The 20004-nt window shown below is 44.9% G+C and overlaps 1 protein-coding gene across 14 annotated transcripts in view; it reads left to right on the top strand.

Moving 5' to 3' along the window:
• Nucleotides 1–19028, top strand: part of Sgms2 (sphingomyelin synthase 2) — a 77304-nt gene extending 58276 nt beyond the window's left edge. For all 14 annotated transcript variants that reach the window (NM_001439806.1, NM_001439805.1, XM_087624931.1 and 11 more), the window contains 4 exon segments: nucleotides 226–343; nucleotides 6851–7004; nucleotides 12143–12309; nucleotides 14700–19028. In NM_001439806.1, the coding sequence (NP_001426735.1) occupies nucleotides 226–343; nucleotides 6851–7004; nucleotides 12143–12309; nucleotides 14700–14903 (643 nt within the window). In that variant the 3' untranslated portion in view covers nucleotides 14904–19028.
• The last annotated feature ends 976 nt before the right edge of the window (nucleotides 19029–20004 follow it).

Raw genomic sequence — 20004 nt, 5'->3', positions numbered from 1 at the left:
TTGCATTATGAATACATGGGATCCAGGGCTGATAGCTCACACCTGTAATCCCAGCACTCAGAAGGCTGAGGCTAGACGATCCTGAGTTTGAATACGTAGTGTGGTCCAGGCTAGCCTGGACTAGAGAGAGACCCCACCCCTCCCTCCCCCCATCCCCCCCAGAATAAATAATAACAAGATGCACAGCTAGTAAACTTGTTTCTCCCATCCCTGTGTTTTCTTCAGGTCAATAGTGGGACGCAGATTCTTCTTTATCATGGGAACTTTATACCTGTATCGCTGTATAACTATGTACGTCACTACGTTACCTGTGCCCGGAATGCACTTCCAGTGTGCTCCAAAGGTAAGTCTCCGGGTCCCTCAGAGAGGGATCAGGAAAGCAATTCCAGGCACCCAGCTCATCACACACTCTTCCCTATGATGTCATAGGTATTAGCTGCAACCTAGCCTGTTCCCCAATCTGCTTTAGCTGCACACAGATGTACACGTAGACGTGTATGCATACATCAACATTCATTCTGTGAGGATTGTATGTACCTCCTGGCCACCGTAGTGAACAGAGCACAGCCCCCACCCCCACCCCAAACCTCTTTCAAAGAACAACAAATAATAACTAAATTCATAATGCATCACGTGACGGTAATTCAGGTGATTGTCAGAGGGAAACACTAGGGACTTTGCTATAGAAAGATCAGGGAAAGATGTTTTAAAAAAGACGCTTGGGCAAGAGAGTCAGCCACATGGAAGGGGTGAGGGGTGGGAGCTGCAGGTCAGGAGAACAAGTTATCAGCACTGGGGTCAAGCGGCAGCAGGTAGTGCGCAGGTCAGCAGGCTGGCCTCGGGCTGCAAAGGTCTCACTGCCGTTGAAGAACGTGATCCCCGATGGTTATGATGAACTTGAGGCCCTTGGATGCAGGGCCCATGTTGCAGGTTAGACTGACAGGATGTACTAGTGCCATGGATAGGGCTTGAAAGAGAAAAGTCACGGAGAACTCCATTGGAAAAGTGGAGTAGCCTTCGGCTGCTGTTGAAGCTGTCTGATGTGAAATGAAGTTACGGTTTCCTCACAGGGCATCAGGTCGCAGAAGAGCCATTCTTCACCTCAGACCTCAGTGCACTCTGGCTTATGAAATGGAAACTTACAGATCATGGGCTTCCGGGACCAGGGAAGGAGGGCTAACCTTAGACTTCACTGAGCACTAAGCAGATGTCGAGGGAAGGAAGACAGAGTAGTTCTGGGGAAGCCAGCCATCCCCCTTACCAAACATAGGTGCGGTTTGGGAAGACAGTCATTTCCTAAAGCCATCAAAGCAGTGTCTGTCTGTAATTAAGACGGTGTACAGATTGAATTTAAACACTGGCTGGTTTTGACGGGAACTAATTTGAGACATGAGAGTTCAGTAGCTTTAATGAGCATGTCTGAGTCTTCCCTACGGAACACTATTACTGTGTGTTCAGTGGCGAGGCGGCCACGGCAGAGAGGAGGGCAAACCCTTCCTAGGAATGGATGAGGTTAGCTGGGAAGGGCGACTGATTATAGAGACACAGATTAAAGGTCGCCCTTCACAGGAGAGCTGCAGTTTCCTAAGCCATGTCAGAAAACATGCTGTAGGATAACCATGCCACAGACACTCCTGTCGGAGGGTCCTTGACTAATCACTCACCATGTTCAGTGAGCAGGCCCTCCCCCCAAGGAGCAGGTTGCAGTTGCCTACGAGTTGGTTCTGTAAAACAGACGCATGCATCTCCCTGTCTGGCTGAAAACACCGTGGTGACAGAGAGCAGGAGTCAAAATTGAGTCTAAATTTGTCCTAGCTGCTACTTCCAAGTGCTGCTTTGATGCTTGTGGCCACAGGGCTCTTTGAGAGCTCCCTGTTTCCTGTGTTGGCAAGGCTGTTGAGTATCCTTCAGAGTGAGCAATGACAGATCTTTGCATGCTGAAACCTCTCCCCGTGAGATGACGTCCCTGGCTGGAAACCAGCGACTTGCACAGCTTGTCACTCACAGAGGTCTGGCACCCGGGCTTCTTGCAGTTTGACAATCAGAGTTCTGCCTTATCTAGTCCACGATTTCATTACGTCCACTGTTTACGATTTGCTACACATACCCGTGTGCACGCATGCCAGTGCATGCATCCGCACTTTGGTTTACAGCCAGATGTCTGTTTTCTTACTGTGCCTAGGCAAAAGTTGGCTTAGTTGTGGGAGGATGTCATTTTTCTAAGTCATCTTGTATAGAGACGGCGACATGTCTTTCCCCTGGAAGTTGGCTTTGGGGCTTTGAGGCTGGCTTTCCTTCCCTCACCATGGCTAAAGATGGCCAAAGGGCTTTTCTTTTTCCTCTTTTTAAATCTTTTTTTTCCCTCTCTCATTAATTGAAAAATGTATACAGGTGTATTCTGTGTTTTTTTCCTTTTATCGATAATAGATTTTTCTTTTTATATAACCACTCCCTCAACCCTTTCCAGTTCTTCCCCACTTCCCCTCCCACCCATATCCCCCTTTCTGTCTCTCATTAGAAAACAAGCATGCTTCTAAGGAATATATATATATATATATATATATATATATATATATATATATATATAATATTGAATACGACAAAAACAGACACATCAGAATAGGACAAAGCAAAGCAAAGCAAACAGATGGAAAGGGGCCCAAGAAAAGGCAAAAGAAACAGAGATAGACACAGAGAACCACTTGTTCGAATATTGAAGAATTCCATAAACACTCAAAACAAGAAACCACAATATATACACAGAAAGGGTGTAGGGGGAGAGAGAGGGAGGGGGAGGAGGGAAAGGAGAGAGGGGGGAGAGGGAGGGGAGAGAGAGGGAGAGAGAGAATGAATGGATTTAACCCTGAACTGGTCATTATGAGATAGGAAACCACCAAAGAAGCCATTTGGTTCCTGTTGGCATCTACTACTGGGCATACAGCCTACCCTTAAGAGGAGTTTGAGCCTGGAGGAGACTAAATCCTTGCTTGCAAGTGGCTATCAGTTGGAGATAGCGTCTATGACGTTAGGGTAGGGCCACACATCCATTTCTCCTTTTGGCTCTAACCTGATACTGACCGCTGCTGGTCCCGTGCATGCAGCCACAGTCTCATGCGTGCATCAGTTCTGCTGTGTTCAGAAGACCTTGTTTCCCTGGTGTTCTCCATCCCTTTGGCTATTGTATTCTTTCTGCCTTCTCTTCTGAACGGTTCCCTAAGCGCCAAGGGGAGGGATTTGATGGAGACATCCCGTTTAGGGCTGAGAGTTCTAAGGTCTCTCGCTCTGCAAATTGTCGAGCTGCGGGCCACAGGGCTTTGCTTAGTGAAAGGACAGTGGTGAAGGTCAGGCTTCTACAGCTTGGACTGCTCTTTATTTCTGTGAGGAGGATGGGAGTCACAGTTGGAGGAATCATTAAGAGTGGGGGTGCCTCTATGAATCTGGGTGTTTTGATTCATGCGGCTTTCTCGGGTTTCTGCAGCTTTGGTTTTATATCCAACAGCCAGCTGCATAGACTGACGTCTGGAAACAAGGAAATGTAGGGAAATAGTGTTGTGTGGTATGTGGTGACTGCGATAGGCCTAGGCAAGATCATCGGGGTCATCCTCCAGTCCCAGTGCTCACTATCCTCCCTTCCCTGCCCAGGCTTGCCCTGTAACTTCCCTCCTTTTCATTCTTTCTTCTCCCAGAGTTCTGTGTAGCATTTTCAAAGCATATTCCCACACTTTGGGGTTACCAGTGATAGGGCTGAAGGGATAAGAAGTTAACAGAGTGGGCCAGTTAGATAGCTTAGCATGTAAAGGCATTTTCTGTCAAGACCAGGGAGCTGAGTTCAATCCCCAGGACCCACAGGACCCAATGATAGAAGGAGAGAATCAATACCCATAGGTTATCATCCCAATTCTACATATCTGCATCTCTCTCTCTCTCTCTCTCTCTCTCTCTCTCTCTCTCTCTCTCTCTCTCTCACATACACACACACATACACACACACACACACACACACACACACACTCAAATAAAAAATAAACAAATAAATAAATGTAACTAACAGGAAAGAAAAGCAAAAAGAGTCTGCTTCTCTATTCAATAACTGTACCCAACAAAAGGCCACCAGAAATCCACGTGCAATGTCTCCTGTTTCCACAGCAGGCACATCCCAAGATGCCCAGTGGACATCTGAACCTGCAGATAGCACTGAACACCATGTATACAGTTTCCCTATGTGTGTGTGTATGTACATATGTGTGTATGTATGTATGTATGTATGTATGTATGTATGTATATATATAATCAAATATGTATGTCTGATCGAATTTATAAACTAGGCACAGCAAAACAATTAAAATGACTAATGATAAAATGAGGAAGATATTAATATATCATAATAAAAGTTAGTTGAAGCTTAAAAACAAAAAGAAAATGTAAACTATTTCTTGGAGCTGTCCACTCGGCATTTTCAGGCTGTAGCCGACTGCAACCAAGACCTCTGAGAGCAAACTGTATATGGGACGAGGGTGGGGACTGTCATACACCAACACTGCTGAACAGAAGGAACACGAAGTTTGACCTAGGAGCCTACTTTATTCAGACCTCGGGGTATCCGACCCCAAGTAGAGAGAGCCTGATGACTTTAAATGTTCCTCCCTTCAGAGATGTGGAGTCGTGACAGGTGGGCAGGGGTGAAATGAAGGGGAATCCGCCCTTTCAGTCTGGGGAGGCAGTGCTTGGGCATCACGTGAGACCTTTTGATTTCTTCTCATTGTGGATGGTTTTGTGCCAGTCTCACGACAGGAAAAGGATGATAGGCAGCTGATAATAAGCAAATAGTTGTATTGTAGCTTTAATGTCCAGGGCATGGTGCTTTATACGATACAGTTGACCAAATGCCTTTCTGAGGAGGCCTGAAGTCAGTCATGTGATGTGTTGGCTTCCCCTAGGGCATTGCCCTTGGACTCCATTGCTCCCTTCAAGGTGAGCTAAGTCACCTGTTACTTGGCAGTCTCGTGAGCTGGATTATTCATTTTTTTTCCACGTTAATATAATGTCTATGATAACCAGCTTTAGCTCACATTTTGAAAGGGTCTGCTTCACAACCCTTCAGGCCTGTGAGAAGGCAACATATGAATGAGTGACAAAGCAAAGGGAGCCAGGAAGAAGAAAAGAGGGATAAAAAGTGTCCCCCAGATCTTCGTGGTTCACCACAGGTAGCCTAAGGCATCCCATAAGGTTCCATATCGTACCCTGTCCTTCCTCCCTCCATCTCTGTCTCCCACCACCACCACAGGTTGGCCTTGAACTCACAGATACCTGCCTGTCTCTGCCTCCATAGTATGAGTGCTGGGATCAAAGGTTTTTGCCACCATTTGGCACTTAAGAGCAGTCTCCTAATAGCACCACCGTGCTACCATGGAAGTAATCCTTAAACACTTGAGAGATGTTTATCTGGATCATAGTAAGGCTGTCCACTCTTAGGGACTCGTTTTGCTTTTGCCACTGAGGCATGCTTGAAGCAAACATTAAAGCAAAATGTCTTAGAAGCCTTCAGTCCCTCGCTATGCTAATAGTTTGGAGTCATTTCTACTTAGTGCTTTAGGAAGCACCAAGCCAACTGTGGTATGCTTGCCTTTTTGCACAGGTCTCTTAGTAACCAAGTAGCATTCTGTGGTAGGTCAGTAATATGTTTTAAATGAGGGTTTTTTCTGGTCCCTAAAGGGAGATGTTTCAGGCAGAGAGTCTGGACAGATGTGGTCCCTTGTTGTACTGGGTGGGATGGTGTTCTACCTGCCTTAAGGCTCTCCCCATCCATCTGTGTATACCTTCCTTTACAATCATGTGTCCATGTGATGGTGTTTGCCCTATCCTAACCACTGGTGTGGCTGGACTGCCTCACTTCAGGGGCCAGGGCTCAGAAGTAGCAGAGCTGAGTACATTGAAGACATGTCACAAACCTGTCCCCAAGGTCATAAATGACTACTCAGTACCAGTCTTCCTGTGTGTCTCTTTCATGTAAAGCACCATGTGATGCCTTCCTGAGTACTTTTCTCAGATACCCTACATTGACTTTTCTGTATTAGGAAGCCCTACAACTGTCCATCCAACCCTCCGTTTCTCTTCTAAATTTTCATGCCTCATATTTTAACTCGCTCTTGCTTGTATGCATGTATGTATAGGAGATAGTTTTTAAGCTACTGCCTGACACTCTTGCCCTAGCCCGTCATTGTTTCTTGGGACAACATTGTGGTTTAGAGAGGCTTCTGGACTCTTGACTCCTGTGGAGACCTAAGATTCCTTGTGATATGCTTTCCCAGTCAAAGTTTTAAAAGCCTTTTGAAAGCTTTGAATCCCTGATCTGTCCCTTCCAACCCTATTTCAATGATGAGGTGAATTTCTTGTGACAGTGTTACCGGCAGACACTAATGGGGCCATATGCACACTCAATGCTACCACTCAATGCAAGGTACTAATAGTGGCAGTGTAGAGCATACTCAGATGGTAATGGCCCCAGATCCTCATGTCCTTCTGCCAAAAGGAAACAAAGTCGCTCTGATCTGCTTTTTAGCACACAGTGGTGAAGTCATTGGTTATTAATATTTTTAAAAGCCTTGCCCAAGGACACACAACACCACTAAAACATATTATTAGTAACATAATGAATAATTTAAAGCATGCCAATAAACCCGACCGACATAGTGAGGAGAATCTAGTTTGAGGAGTTTCCTCTTGAAATATTTGACTTTTTATGCTACAAGGAAAATTTTAAAAAGGTAAACAGCACAGCTTGATGGCTTTCCCAACTGAAGCATGATTTCGAGCACCTTGTAAACATCCCTGTGTGTCTTCTGTCCCTCAGCTCAATGGAGACTCTCAGGCAAAAATACAACGGATTCTCCGGTTGCTTTCTGGTGGTGGATTGTCCATCACGGGATCACACATCCTGTGTGGAGACTTCCTCTTCAGCGGCCATACAGTTGTGCTGACACTTACTTACTTGTTCATCAAAGAATGTAAGTAACCGTTCATTCCTCCCTGAACTGACTGCTGTGGTGCGCGGGGTCCAGGGGCCTTGACAGGGATGGGCTCCCTGTGCTGCTGGGATTGGATTCTGAGAGAGAAGGATGTAAACACTCCATGCACGCATGCGCTTTATCATTCCACCTAACACATAGGCACTTTATCTTGCCACATAGTCATGTGACCTAAAGTCTTGTGGGGTTTTTTCTTTCTAGCATTTAGCAGGCCCCCAAACATCTCCCTTTCTTCCTTAGTACTTCTCGAGGCATGGAGTTCTTAATATCAGGACTAAGAACAGGTCAAATATGGTATGCATGCCTTTAATCCCAGAGCTTGGGAGGGAGACGCAGGTAGATCTTATGAGTTCAAAGCCAGCCTGGTCTACATAGTGAGTTATAGGCTAGCGGGAGATATAAAGTGAGACTCAAATTTTTTTTCAGGAAGGGGGAATAAAGTAGGAAAAAAATGAAAGGATAACTGTGTTGTAAGAAGACCAGTATGTTCTAGAGACAAGGACAAGTGGCCTTGACTTATTTGCCAGACCCTTGTGTTCTAAGGTTCCCAATGGTTCATGTGTATCTCCTCAAGTTTATCCATATCTCTTGTCCTACTTAATTCCTGTGTCATCATCTCCCAGCATCCTCTGCAGCACTAGGGCATCTTGTAGAACATCTCCTCCTTAAGAGACAGGCAGGCAAGAAATTGAAATCTCTTTCCAAATGAATACAATGAGTTCCCATGATGTAAAGCCCTTCCATTTGTGGTAGTTTGTTGTTTTAATGTTTCTAGTAGTTAACTTTTTCCTCTTCCAACAAGGCCACACCCCATATCCTTCCTAAGTAGCATCAAGCATTCAGGTGCAGGAGCCTATGAGGGCTGTTCTCATTCAGACCATCATAGTCACAGACCTGCCTCTGAGGGGCTCCCCATCTCTTGCATCCCCCTCCTCTTTTGCTTTTTGTTAATCCAGACAGATTGAGCTCTATATGGAGTTCTTCTCACTTTTTCATTAAAAGCCCAGTGGGCTTCTGCACCTATCCCTTATGTCTGTGTACACTACAGTGTGTTGGAGGATGGGCTACCTTATCTCTTCATAAGCCCCCGGGACTCCTCACTATATTGGTGGCCAAGGTTCTGATATATAATTATTAGTTATGGCATATCTTCTTAATGGTTCTGGCTTTAACTTTTGCCCAAGGCAGTTCCATCCAGAGAAGGTTCATTTTTCTAGGCCATTGGCTCACTCTACAATCTGTACATCATGGGAAACTTACAGAAGATGGGCGTGTAGGTATTACATGTCACGGTAAAGGCACCGTGTGTGGAAATAGTGAAGGGAAGCCGTCCCAGGGAACATAGTATCAATTTATTCAATATCTAAAGAGCTGAGTGAAATGGCATTGTATTGGGGCTGGCTTAGAGTTTCAGAGGTTCAGTCCATTATCATCATGGTGGGAAGCATGGCAGTGTGCAGGCAGGCTTGGTGCTGGAGAAGCCAGGAGTTCTATATCTTGATCCAAAGGCAACAGGAGGAGACTGTGTGCTACACTGGGTGCTGCTTGAGCATATACAAGCCTCAAAGCCCTCTTCCACAGTGACACACTTCTTCCAACAAGGCCATACTTACACCCATAGGGCCATATCACCTAATGATGCCACTCATTCAAACACGTGAGTCTATGGTGGCCATTCCTATTCAAACCCCCACAGTAAACTTCAAATTTGTCGAGAGACCAACAATAAGGCAAGGAACAACTGAGGAACACACTTGACCTCTCCAGCCTATACAGACATACACATGAGCATGTGCACACATGCAACACACACACACACACACACACACACACAAAGAAGGAAGCAAAAGAGAAAGAGAAGTCCATTCAAGTTGTCTGATTTTACAGGACGGTCAATTTATTAATAAACAAGGCTTTGTTCTCACCATTCTTGCTTTCCCTTAAAAAGAAAAGTAGAAAAGCACGTTGGAATTGAGTGTATATACAATATGGAGTGACTTTTCTCCCATGATGTGATTTTTTTAAGTTGTATAAATTTATACATGTCATGGGAAAAATAGAGTTTTTCCAACAACTTTTGATGCCAAATAAAATGTCAGATCTGTCCTACCTAACCTAAGTTCAGCTCTAACCCTGGCCCTTGTTGGAAACAGGGAGCTCCGTGTATTCACCTGCCCTGTAGTCACCGGCTGAGTCATGCTTGGCTTGTTTCCCTAAGTAAGCCGTGGCTCTGTGATCCCCTTGGAAAGTCTGCTTCTGAAAGTTATGCCGCCTATATGTGACCACTCTCCTGCCTTCCGATCATTCAGATCTTCCCTTGTTAGTGCTCTTGTTGAAAGTGCATTCAAATTCAGTTGGGAGAGCGTACTGGACCAGGACTGTTTCGTGTGTTAATGTGAAAGGTTGAATTGGACCAACATGCTCGCTGGAGCTTGGATTCTTTAAAAATCGTGCCTGCAGACGCCAGCCATGGCTGTTAATACCTTATCATCAGTAGTGCTTGCCACGGAACTGAGTCCAGCTCTGCTGAGATCTCGAACACAGACCAATGCAGTCCCTTTGTTGGGACTGCTTGACGCTATCCCTCTAGCTAGAATGAGCAAACAAACAGGGTTCCCACTGGCCATTTTGATTTCAAAATAGCTTCTCCTGGCTGGATGTGGATAGTCTTAGCTCTAAGGACTCTGAAGCAGGAGGATTGTTAGTTTAAGGCTGGACTGGGTTACATCGTTGAGACACTTTCTCAAAACCATAAATAGCAGAAAAAAATAAAATATCTTATTCCTGGTGGGGAGAGAGAGGACAGTGGGTTGTGGTCTCAACATAGCATCATATAAAATGCATTTTCGTAGAACACATGAGGGTTTCCCAGAATTCCTTGGGGGGGAAAACATTTTCAATGCTGCCAGTAGTAAAATAGCCATTCCGGCCCCTTAGCTACTGCTCACCCATTTCAGCTCTACCTCTGGTGATTCGTGATGCAGAATAGTTGTACTGTGCCCAGCTTGAGCTGTTAATAAGTCCCCAACAGCTTACATGCAGAAAAGTAGGTCAGATGTGAAACTTCAGGGGGACTGGGGCCAGGGGACTGGAGGGTGCATTTAGCTTCCTCAGAGTTGCCTCAGTTTTCAGTGTCCTAATTCAATAGCCACTGGGCTGCACTGGGCCCCTGAAGCCTCTCCTGGCTTATAAATCCTGGGATTCTGTGAGTTATCTTGGAGAATGTAGGAGCGGGTTGATGTAATTAAGAACTGATGGGGAACAACACGAAATGAGAGAACACAATACAGGGTTATGGTTCAACTTGGGACTCACACAACCATTGAGGTTTGGTTTGTTGTTGTGTATTATGATGCTAAATTCTATAGGGAAAGGTCTAGACCTACGAGCGACTTCTCCTCTTTACAAGCTCTGTTGTGCAAACCTTGTTCCTTGATTTAAAAACTACTGGTTAGAAAAAATTGGCCACAGCCAATTACTGGAGGGATTAGAGGTAGGTGGGTTGGAGTGACCCTGGTTGGAGGAGAGAGAGGAAAGAAGGGGAGGATGAATGAGAGAGAAGAGGAAGCTGCCATGAGGGGAGACGACCCTGAGCACATGGCCAGGAGAGACTGCAAGTATCCGGGGTACACTGCTGAGGAGGTAGCCAGGCCAGCAGTTAGAAGATTGGATTAGGGTTAACCCCAGTAACTGTCAAAGCCAAATAAAAGAATCATAAGTCTGAGTCTCATTTATTTTAAACTAGCTGGAGATAAGTTTAAACTGGTCGTACCACACAGAACTGGAACTGTTTTTTTGTTTGTTTGTTTTTTGTTTTTTGTTTTTTTTGTTTTGTTTTGTTTTTCCTTTTCTTTTTTTCGAGCTGGGGACCGAACCCAGGGCCTTGCACTTGCTAGGCAAGCGCTCTACCACTGAGCTAAATCCCCAACCCCTGGAACTGTTTTACCAACAACCACTTTGTGCACCAACAATAACCCTGTAGGTCGTTGTCTGCAGTTGTGGGGAGTCAGCCTTTTACCCTTCGCTCTGCCGCCATTTCTTTTTTTTTTTACAGTTGAGCACGTATGTCGCTATGAATGTAAACAGTGTTTAATATGAAATTGATTTCAGTTTATTAGATCATTAATCTTTTATTGGGAGCCAGTAAAGCTTTAAAGCAGAAAGAAAAGGAACAGTGCCAGATGGCCAGATAACCAGGGGCAGGCTGCTGCCTCGGCCATGTCTGTCATGTACACTTACGACATAAGGACCAGTTGGGGCCGTGACCGCGTTATCTCTATGCATGCCAGGGTTCTCTCCCAGTTGGTCAGTGGTCAGCAAGAGGCCAAGAAACCAGAGCTTTCCCTGGGAGAGCTGCACCATGCTGTCAGCAATGGTATAATGGCCCCGAATCAACTCTTTTTTTTTTTTTTTTAAAGATTTTATTTATTTCATGTATGTGAGCATACTGTAGCTGTCTTCAGACACACCAGAAGAGGGCATCAGATCCCACTGGATCCCAGATGGTTGTAAGCCACCATGTGGTTGCTGGGAATTGAACTCAGGACCTCTGGAAGAGCAGTCAGTGCTCTTAACCGCTGAGCCATCTCTCCAGCCCCCCGAATCAACTCTTGCTTGCCACAGTGACATTCCCTACCACAGATACCCACATGAGGAGATTAAAGCAAACTTAAGCCATCAAAATAGCCCTGCTTTCTAAATTTGTCCCCTTATTTTCATAGACCTTTTTTGGGGGGCGGGGGGCTTATTATTTCTCTTTCCAGTGGAGATCATGTTTGTGAGCTAGTGTGAGCCAATTCTAACGAACCTAATAATAAGCCCATTCTCTTCCTCATTGAGTAGATGATTGAAGGTGGGCAAGCTCTAGACTATCTCAATGCCCATCAACCCTCTGAGGGTGACTGTCGTACATACTAATGGGATTCGCTCTGCCCTCTCTCTGCCTGGGGAAACTGAGGCAGTTCACTGACAGTGAGGTTATTGGGGCAACTGTAAGACGTAGCTCAGTGGGAGGACGTAAGACCCTAGGCTCCATCCCCAGACCCCCATCAGTCAGTCAGTCTGTCCATCCATCCACCTCTGGAATCTTGTCGACTCTGCTCTCTCCCACCGTGCAGATTCACCTCGTCACTTCTGGTGGTACCACTTGGTCTGCTGGCTGCTGAGCGCCGCTGGGATCGTCTGCATCCTCGTGGCGCACGAACACTACACGGTCGATGTCATCATTGCGTATTACATCACAACACGGCTGTTTTGGTGGTACCACTCCATGGCCAATGAAAAGGTGAGAGCCTCGAAGATCCTCGGGTGAGGATTGTCTGTCGTTCATGTGCCGGGTGTGTGTGTGTGTGTGTGTGTGTGTGTGTGTGTGTGTGTGTGTGTGTGTGTGTGTGTGTGTGTGTGTATGTGTATGTGTGTGTATGGGAAGGACTGCTGTTGCCACCCAGCTGTATGGTTTGGTCAGTTCAGTTAAACCTACTGTCGCTGCTGCCTATTTTAAAGGCAGCAGCAGGGCTGGAGAGATGGCTCAGTGGTTAAGAGCACCGACTGCTCTTCCTGAGGTTCTGAGTTCAAATCCCAGCAACCACATGGTGGCTCACAACCATCTATAATGGGATCTGATGCCTTCTTCTGGTGTGTCTGAAGACAGCTGCTACAGTGTATTCATATATAATAAATAAATAAAATATAAAAAATAAATAAATAAATAAAGGCAACAGCAAAGAGCTCCACAAGCATACATGCTTTGTGAGGATTGCAAACGCTGTAAAATTACACACAGTGTGCCTTGCCAGTTCAGCTGGCTTAAACCAGAGCTGAAGGCCTATATACTAACGGAGAACTTAAGAACCCTCTCATAGAAGCATTAGGGTGCAGCTTGGTAATAAATATCCCCTGCCTCACTGCTTATATTTTGGGGTGATCAGTAGTAGAGCCTCTGTCTTCTGTTCTCCTTTCTGCTTCAAGAGGGCCCCCCTTATTCACCCATTCATCCTTACAGTGTTTACTCAACTGTCACCGCCCCCCCCCTTACTGCCATTCTGGGAAGCTCCTCATTTTTCTTCTTCTCTCACTTTGAGCCCAAGGTTGCTTCATCATTCCCCACCCCACCCCACAACCATCAAAGGCTTTTCTAACCTTGGTCTGTGTACCATGATTTATCTTGGAATAGATTTCCCCATGGTGGTGGTGGTGGTGGTGATGTGATGTGCTCTGTGTGTGTGGTGTGTGTGGTGTGTGTGTGTGTGTGTGTGTGTGTGTATGTGTGGGTGTGGTGTGTGTATGTGTGTGTATGTGTATGTGAGTGTGTGTGTGGTGTGTGTATGTGTATGTGAGTGTGTGTTTGTGGTGTGTATGTGTATGTGAGTGTGTGTGTGTATGTGTATGTGAGTATGTGTGTGTATGTGAGTGTGTGGTGTGTGTGTGGTATGTGTGTGTGTGGTATGTGTGTATGTGTGTATATGAGTGTGTGTGTATGTGAGTGTGTGTGTGGTGTGTGGTGTGTGTGTATGTGAGTGTGTATGTGTATGTGAGTGTGTGTGTGGTGTGTGGTGTGTGTGTATGTGTATGTGAGTGTGTGTGTGGTGTGTGGTGTGTGTGTATGTGTGTGTATGTGAGTGTGTATGTGTATGTGAGTGTGTGTGGTGTGTGTATGTGTATGTATGTGTGTGTTGAGTGTGTGTGTGGTGTGTGTGTGTATGTGTGTGGGTGTGGTGTGTGTATGTGTGTGTATGTGTATGTGAGTGTGTGTGTGGTGTGTGTATGTGTGTGGTGTGTATGTGAGTGTGTGTGTGTATGTGAGTGTGTGGTATGTGTGTATGTGTATATATGAGTGTATGTGAGTGTGTGAGTGTGTGTGAGTGTGTGTGTATGTGTGTGTGAGTGTGTGTGTATGTGAGTGTGTGTGTGTATGTTGAGTGTGTGTATGTGAGTGTGTGGGGGGGTGTGTGGGGTGTGTGTGGGGTGTGTGTGTGTGGTGTGTGTGTATGTGTGTATGTGAGTGTGTGTGTATGTGAGTGTGTGTATGTGTATGTGAGTGTGTGTGTGTGGTGTGTGTGTATGTGTATGTGAGTGTGTGTGTGTGGTGTGTGTGTGCGTGTGTGTGTGTGTGTGTGTGTGTGTGTGTGTGTGTGTGTGTGATCTATAAGCAGTAGATCTGTCATTGCTGAGAGATCTACACAGAACCTTTGGTGTGCACCGGCAGTTGTCCTCTCTTCGGATCCCTTTGTTTCGCTCCCTTGCTCAGTGGCTCACTCTGTGGTACTCTGCTGCTTCTTAAACGTCATTCTAGATGCTTCCTGACACCCAAGCCGATAGCTGTCTCCATCTTTCTTCTCGAACATGCCCACCCTTCTGAGTTCTCCTCTCAGTCTGGCTTGGCCCTTATATTTGACCACAGCACATCCTGAAAACACTTCTGCTGAATGCCACATCTATCCCTGAGCCGCCTCCTTGGGGAACTGCAGGCAGAGGTCTCACAAGTCACAGAGGGAAGGACCTGGGGACCAAGGTCAACACAGAGCTGGGGGAAAGGCAGGACAGTAGTTACTGCTGGAGTAGTTCATTTCAGTTCACCTGCTAAGTGACCACTAAAAAAATTAAAAAGCCATGTGATTGAGAAATCTAAACCAGATCCATAAACAATGCCTTCTCTCATTTTGTCTCCCTTTACAGAACTTGAAGGTCTCTTCCCAGACTAATTTCTTGTCTCGGGCTTGGTGGTTCCCCATCTTCTATTTTTTTGAAAAGAATGTGCAAGGCTCCATTCCTTGCTGTTTCTCCTGGCCGCTGTCCTGGCCCCCTGGCTGCTTCAAGTCATCGTGCAAAAAGTATTCTCGAGTCCAGAAGATCGGGGAGGATAATGAGAAGTCTACCTGAGCGGCCGACACGACAGCCGCTTTTCCACCCAAAGAGTCCGTGCTGTAACCAAAGGCACAGCTTCCTATTTATTTTCAGAGAACTGACTGGTGAAACGAAGTGGACCAAATTTTATGCAAAAGATTGGAGCAGTGAAGTATTACCTTTCGGCTTTTTTTCTTCATTCATCCCAAGAAACATATATTTTCCTGTAGCTCTCCATTCAGGGAGGACAAGGCCCCAAGCTGGAGTTCTGCAGAGGCAAAAGAGAACACGCTAAGCCTCTCCTCATCTTCCTTCACTTCCACACTCTTTCCAGATTGCTTTTTTTCCTCCCTTCAAGGTCAGAAGAGTTTGCTAATGTTTTGAATAAAATGTCCGGATATATACAGCCACTGTGTAAATACAGTCAGTTGGTGATGGGAGTGGGTTTCCACCACGGAGCTTAGTGAGGGTGACCCATAGGCGGGTCAAGGTCACGCACCCTTAGTTTCTGCCCCCTCTTGGGGAAGGTTAGGGTGATGTCTGGTATCCCCTACCCTTCCCCCCAACCCTGTACACTATGCATGACTTTTATTGTTTTTTTTTTAACCTGGTAATTTTATTTTTTAAAGAAGGAGTGTTGCAAGGATGTGTGAAAAGGACACACCCGTGGGTTTTTGTGGATTTTTCCACTTTTGAGTGTCCGTGGCAGATACACAGGAAGCAGGGGGCTTTTCCTGCTATACACATTAGGTGCCGCCCAGGGCTTGTTAACCGCACCAGCACAGGCTGAAACACGAGTGTGAACGGATGTTCACACTGCAGAACGAGCTTGTGCTCCCCTGCTAGCTCGGCCTGGCCATGATGTGTTTCTTCTTAGAACCTAGAGAAACATCCTATGGAAACAGTTTCTTTTCAGTTACTTTGGTGCATCGCAGGGAGCACAAGATGGATCCTGAAGGTTTTCTGTTTCCCTGCCTTTTAGCAAGACACCCCCAAGCGCTCCTTAGGGCACATACCACCACAGAGCGATTTCACTTCACCCTGTGCGCAGAACACATGGTGCTGCACTTAAACGTGCTGCTGGCATCAGCTCTCAACTACAGCCACATAGGAACTGGGGACAACCGTCTTTCGGTGAAAAGCTGGATCTCTAAGGTCTGGTGGATTTAAGAACATCTGATTCAGTTAGAAGGTTAACTCAGTGCTGGGACACCTTTGCGTAGTGCCTGCCTAGACTGCTTAACTACTGGAAGATTAGTTTGTGGAACTTCTAGATAAAGGTCTACAGTTTGACAGCATGGGGAGGAGTGACCCAGTGAGAGGCAGTAACACTCACGTAGACATGGGCTAGAGAGCATCCCTGGGTTTACCCCTGTAAGCTAGTCAGCCTTGATTATTCAAAATTAAACTCTACATTGCTTGGGGGGAAAAGCACAATACAGATCTGTTCAGAAGGGCCATTGTCTTCTGGTGCTATAATTCTGTGTGTGTGTTCAGGGTGTCTCTTTCTGTGTTACTGGGTTAGTAAAGGATAGGGCACTAAATTCAAAGATGTGAGAGTAAGATTTAAATCCGTCTATCCTCCCGAGAGCAGAGACACTGAATATCTTTGGCAGACTTTGAAATGCAGGGATTTTTTTTCAAGTATTTTCACTGAGTAAGCCAATAATTAATACATACCCGTTTTACCTTGTACTAGACAGTTCTGTACAACTTCTCGCGTGTTCATTTCCTCAACTCTGTGTTAGAACAAAGTGTTTTCCTCTGAACACTAATTTAACTTCTGGGTCTGATTATGAGAGAATCCTTTGCCACTGAAACCTGGTCTTTGCCCTGTGATTCTCTCATTGAAACAGAACGCCCGAGAACCTTATCCAGCTGTGGCTAAGATTCTCATGCTTCTTCAACCAAGGAAAACGCTTAAACATTATTGCTTTTCATGTTGATTGCTGGGAGCCCTTCAAACAGTAACCCTTGCCTTTACTCAAGTAAGCCAGGCTATCAGAAACAATACCATCACTTTCTAAAGGTTTGAAAAAGAAAAACATGAACCTTGTGTGGCCCCTAGTGTTCCCTGGTCTTGTATGTGCTGTGATTCTCTAATAGACGCTGATGAGGGAGCATGTGGCTTGAAAACAAGAGAGGGAAATGTCAAAGTTTCAAGATGACTACTCATTGCCATGTAGGAAAATACGTTTGAGACTTCCCTCAGCATGCCATTCTGGGATATAAAATAGTCTCATCTCACTGTGTAGCCCAGCTTGACCTCCATCTTTCCAGCCCTCCTGAGTCCTGGGACTGCAGGTGTGTGTGGCCATACCTACCCAGCCAGAGCAGGAAATGATAACACAACCTTTCTTTGCCCATTAGGATGGAGCTCTGACCCATTATCTGTGTCTTTGTGAGCCTGGGCTCCTGTTGGAAGGCTTCCTGTCATATAGTGCTTCTGGAAAATGTCGACAGATGTAGAACACACATGAAATATGCCACATGTCTTTTCTGAACCTTCCCAGTGGGAATGGGGTTCTCTGAAACTTCAGTTTTGAGCTCCTCCACTAGATCTGAAAAAGAAAGTACCCTCCTCCCCAGTTCCTCCTGAGCGAATCGTGACCATCTTTGTGTTTGCTGGCATCATAGGAAGCAGGGTTTTGCTGGGGACAGATGGCTGGCTGAGAGTCAACTCTTGAAATCTCCGGGCAGGTTTGTGCCCATCAATTCCCCGCTGTGTTGCCAGCGCCCCCTTGTGGCAATATGTCACGTCTGAAATGCAAATGCCACTTTAAGACTAGTTTCAAGGTTTCTCGAAAGTTTATTTGTCAGGCTTTTTGTTGTTGCTGTTTTTGCTCTGGTTTTCTTTTTGTTTGTTTTTTTGTTGTTGTTGTTGTTGTTGTTTTGTCTTGTTTTTGTTTTTGTTTTGCCAAAAGTTGAAAGTTTCTTGGGAGAGGAGGTATTTTAAAGACATTCTCATCCTTCCGGAAGGGAAAGTGCTCCAAATCTGGATCAAAGAAAGTTTGAAGGTCATGTTTACCTCTTGTATCACAATCATTCATGTCTACTCCAAAACTACAGACTTTGTTTACTTCAAAACCCAAAGTCAACAGCCTCATTTTTATTTATGCACTAGAACTCACCCTCCCGTTTGTAATTGAAAAGTCTTACCTTGTTCCATAAATATTTAAGCATTTTGTTAATAATGTTTTGGTCTTATAAAGCCGATTTAAAAATTAAGCCGATCTTAACACACTCGCCCATCTATAGTTGTAAGGAAGTGTGAGAAGGAATTTCCTTCTTGTTGTTTTTGTTTTGTTTGTTTGTTTGTTTGTTTGTTTGTTTGTTTGAGACAGGGTTTCTCTGTGTAGCCCTGGCTGCCCTGGAGCTCACTCTGTAGACCAGGCTAGCCTTGAACTCAGAGAATCCACTGCCTCTGCCTCCTGAATGCTGGGATTAAAGGCACATGCCACCTCTGCCAGGCAAGAAGGAATTTCTTAATAAATGAGTTTACATGTCTAAATCGAGTATAAGTTATATACATTGTGTTGGAACCTTTTCTATGTTTCTGTATAAAGATTTCTGACAATTTTGTTTTTAATGCCATTGTGTTGCGATAATTTAGCTCCTTTGACTCATTTGACAAAATGCATCTTTTATGAAGAAGTACTCTTGACTTTGTTATCTGTATACTGAAAATCATGTCAGAGGTACCCAAAGACAAGTTTTTATACAGATAGACACCTAGTAAGCCCTGGTTTATTACCCACTAACTTACTGTACTATGTTCTCAGTGAATCATGAAGGACAAGAGTGGGCCACTGTAGAATTGTCTTAAACTTTTCTTTAAAGGAGAAGAAACTATAAGCTAATCTAGTTGCCAAGTGGGAATTCCTTATTTAATTTACCTCCTATGCAATGATTAATGCTGCGTGCGAGATGTATGGTTAATAAGTTTCAGTATATTCACGAAAGAAATGCCTTTCCAAGGTGTGAGAAGCAGCCAGTTGCATTCTTTTGGGAATTTACTGTACTGTTTCAATGTGTTAAGTGCCTTGTTGTAAAGTAAAATTATAAGTCTAGAATTCATTATTTTCCTGACCTATTTTTCATTATGATTATCTACTGTGTGCTGTTGTAATCATTTTATTAAATGCTTACATTTTAATCAAATATGAGTTTCAGTCTTTCTTCCTACCCACTAATATCTTTTACATTTTTGTTTTTTTTAAAGATTTATTTATTATATATAAGTACACTATAGCTGTCTTCAGATATACCAGAAGAGGGCATCGGATCTCTTTAACAGATGGTTATGAGCCACCATGTAGTTGCTGGGAATTGAACTCATGACCTCTGGAAGAGCAGTCGGGTGCTCTTAACCGCTGAGCCATCTCTCCAGCCCTATCTTTTACATTTTTAAAATTACTAGTGTGTGTGTGTGTGTGTGTGTGTGTGTGTGTGTGTGGAGAGAGAGAGAGAGAGAGAGAGAGAGAGAGAGAGAGAGAGAGAGAGAGATCAGAGGACAACTTTGTGGAGTCAGTTCTGTCCTTCCACCTCTATTTGGACTCTAGGACCAATCTCAGGGACCAAACTTGCACAAGAGGCTCCCACACCCAACTAAGCATCTCATCATATCTTAATCACTTCTCTGTCACATGGGATTTAAATTGAAGTCTCGTTTTCATTGGCGGTTTAAGGGAAATTTTCCTTGTTTCCAAATATACTTCCCATGCTTGTGAGAACATTCTAGGAGCGCTGTAGGAATCTTATAGGCATACTTTTAGGGCTACTTTATTGGGTTCTTTTACCTATTTATTCTTCTCCACCCCAATCTCTTCCAACCACCCGACACTAGCTAGGAAATAAGTAAGTTTAGAGGGGTAAAGAGGCATAGACCTCTTTAGACTACTTCCTGCTGATTGGGGGCGTCAAGTTCCTTCTGGCAAGTTGAATCTTTGTCATCAGAATGTCTTCAATCAGCAATCCAGCAACAGCAGCAGCCACCACAGGCCCTCTCGGGGCTCTGGAATTTATACCTTCTCAAGAGTTCCCAGAATTCCAAGCAAAAACTATCTGCAGCTGGCAAAAATCATGTCCCTCCTAGAGCATGAGACAAATCATAATTGACGGCTGTGGACAATCTTAA

The sequence above is a fragment of the Rattus norvegicus genome, chromosome 2 (assembly GCF_021556685.1).
Source record: "Rattus norvegicus strain SHRSP/BbbUtx chromosome 2, alternate assembly SHRSP_T2T, whole genome shotgun sequence".
NCBI lineage: Eukaryota > Metazoa > Chordata > Mammalia > Rodentia > Muridae > Rattus > Rattus norvegicus.
The sequence above is the reverse complement of the archived record's forward strand: the minus strand, read 5'-3'. Positions and strand labels throughout refer to the sequence as shown.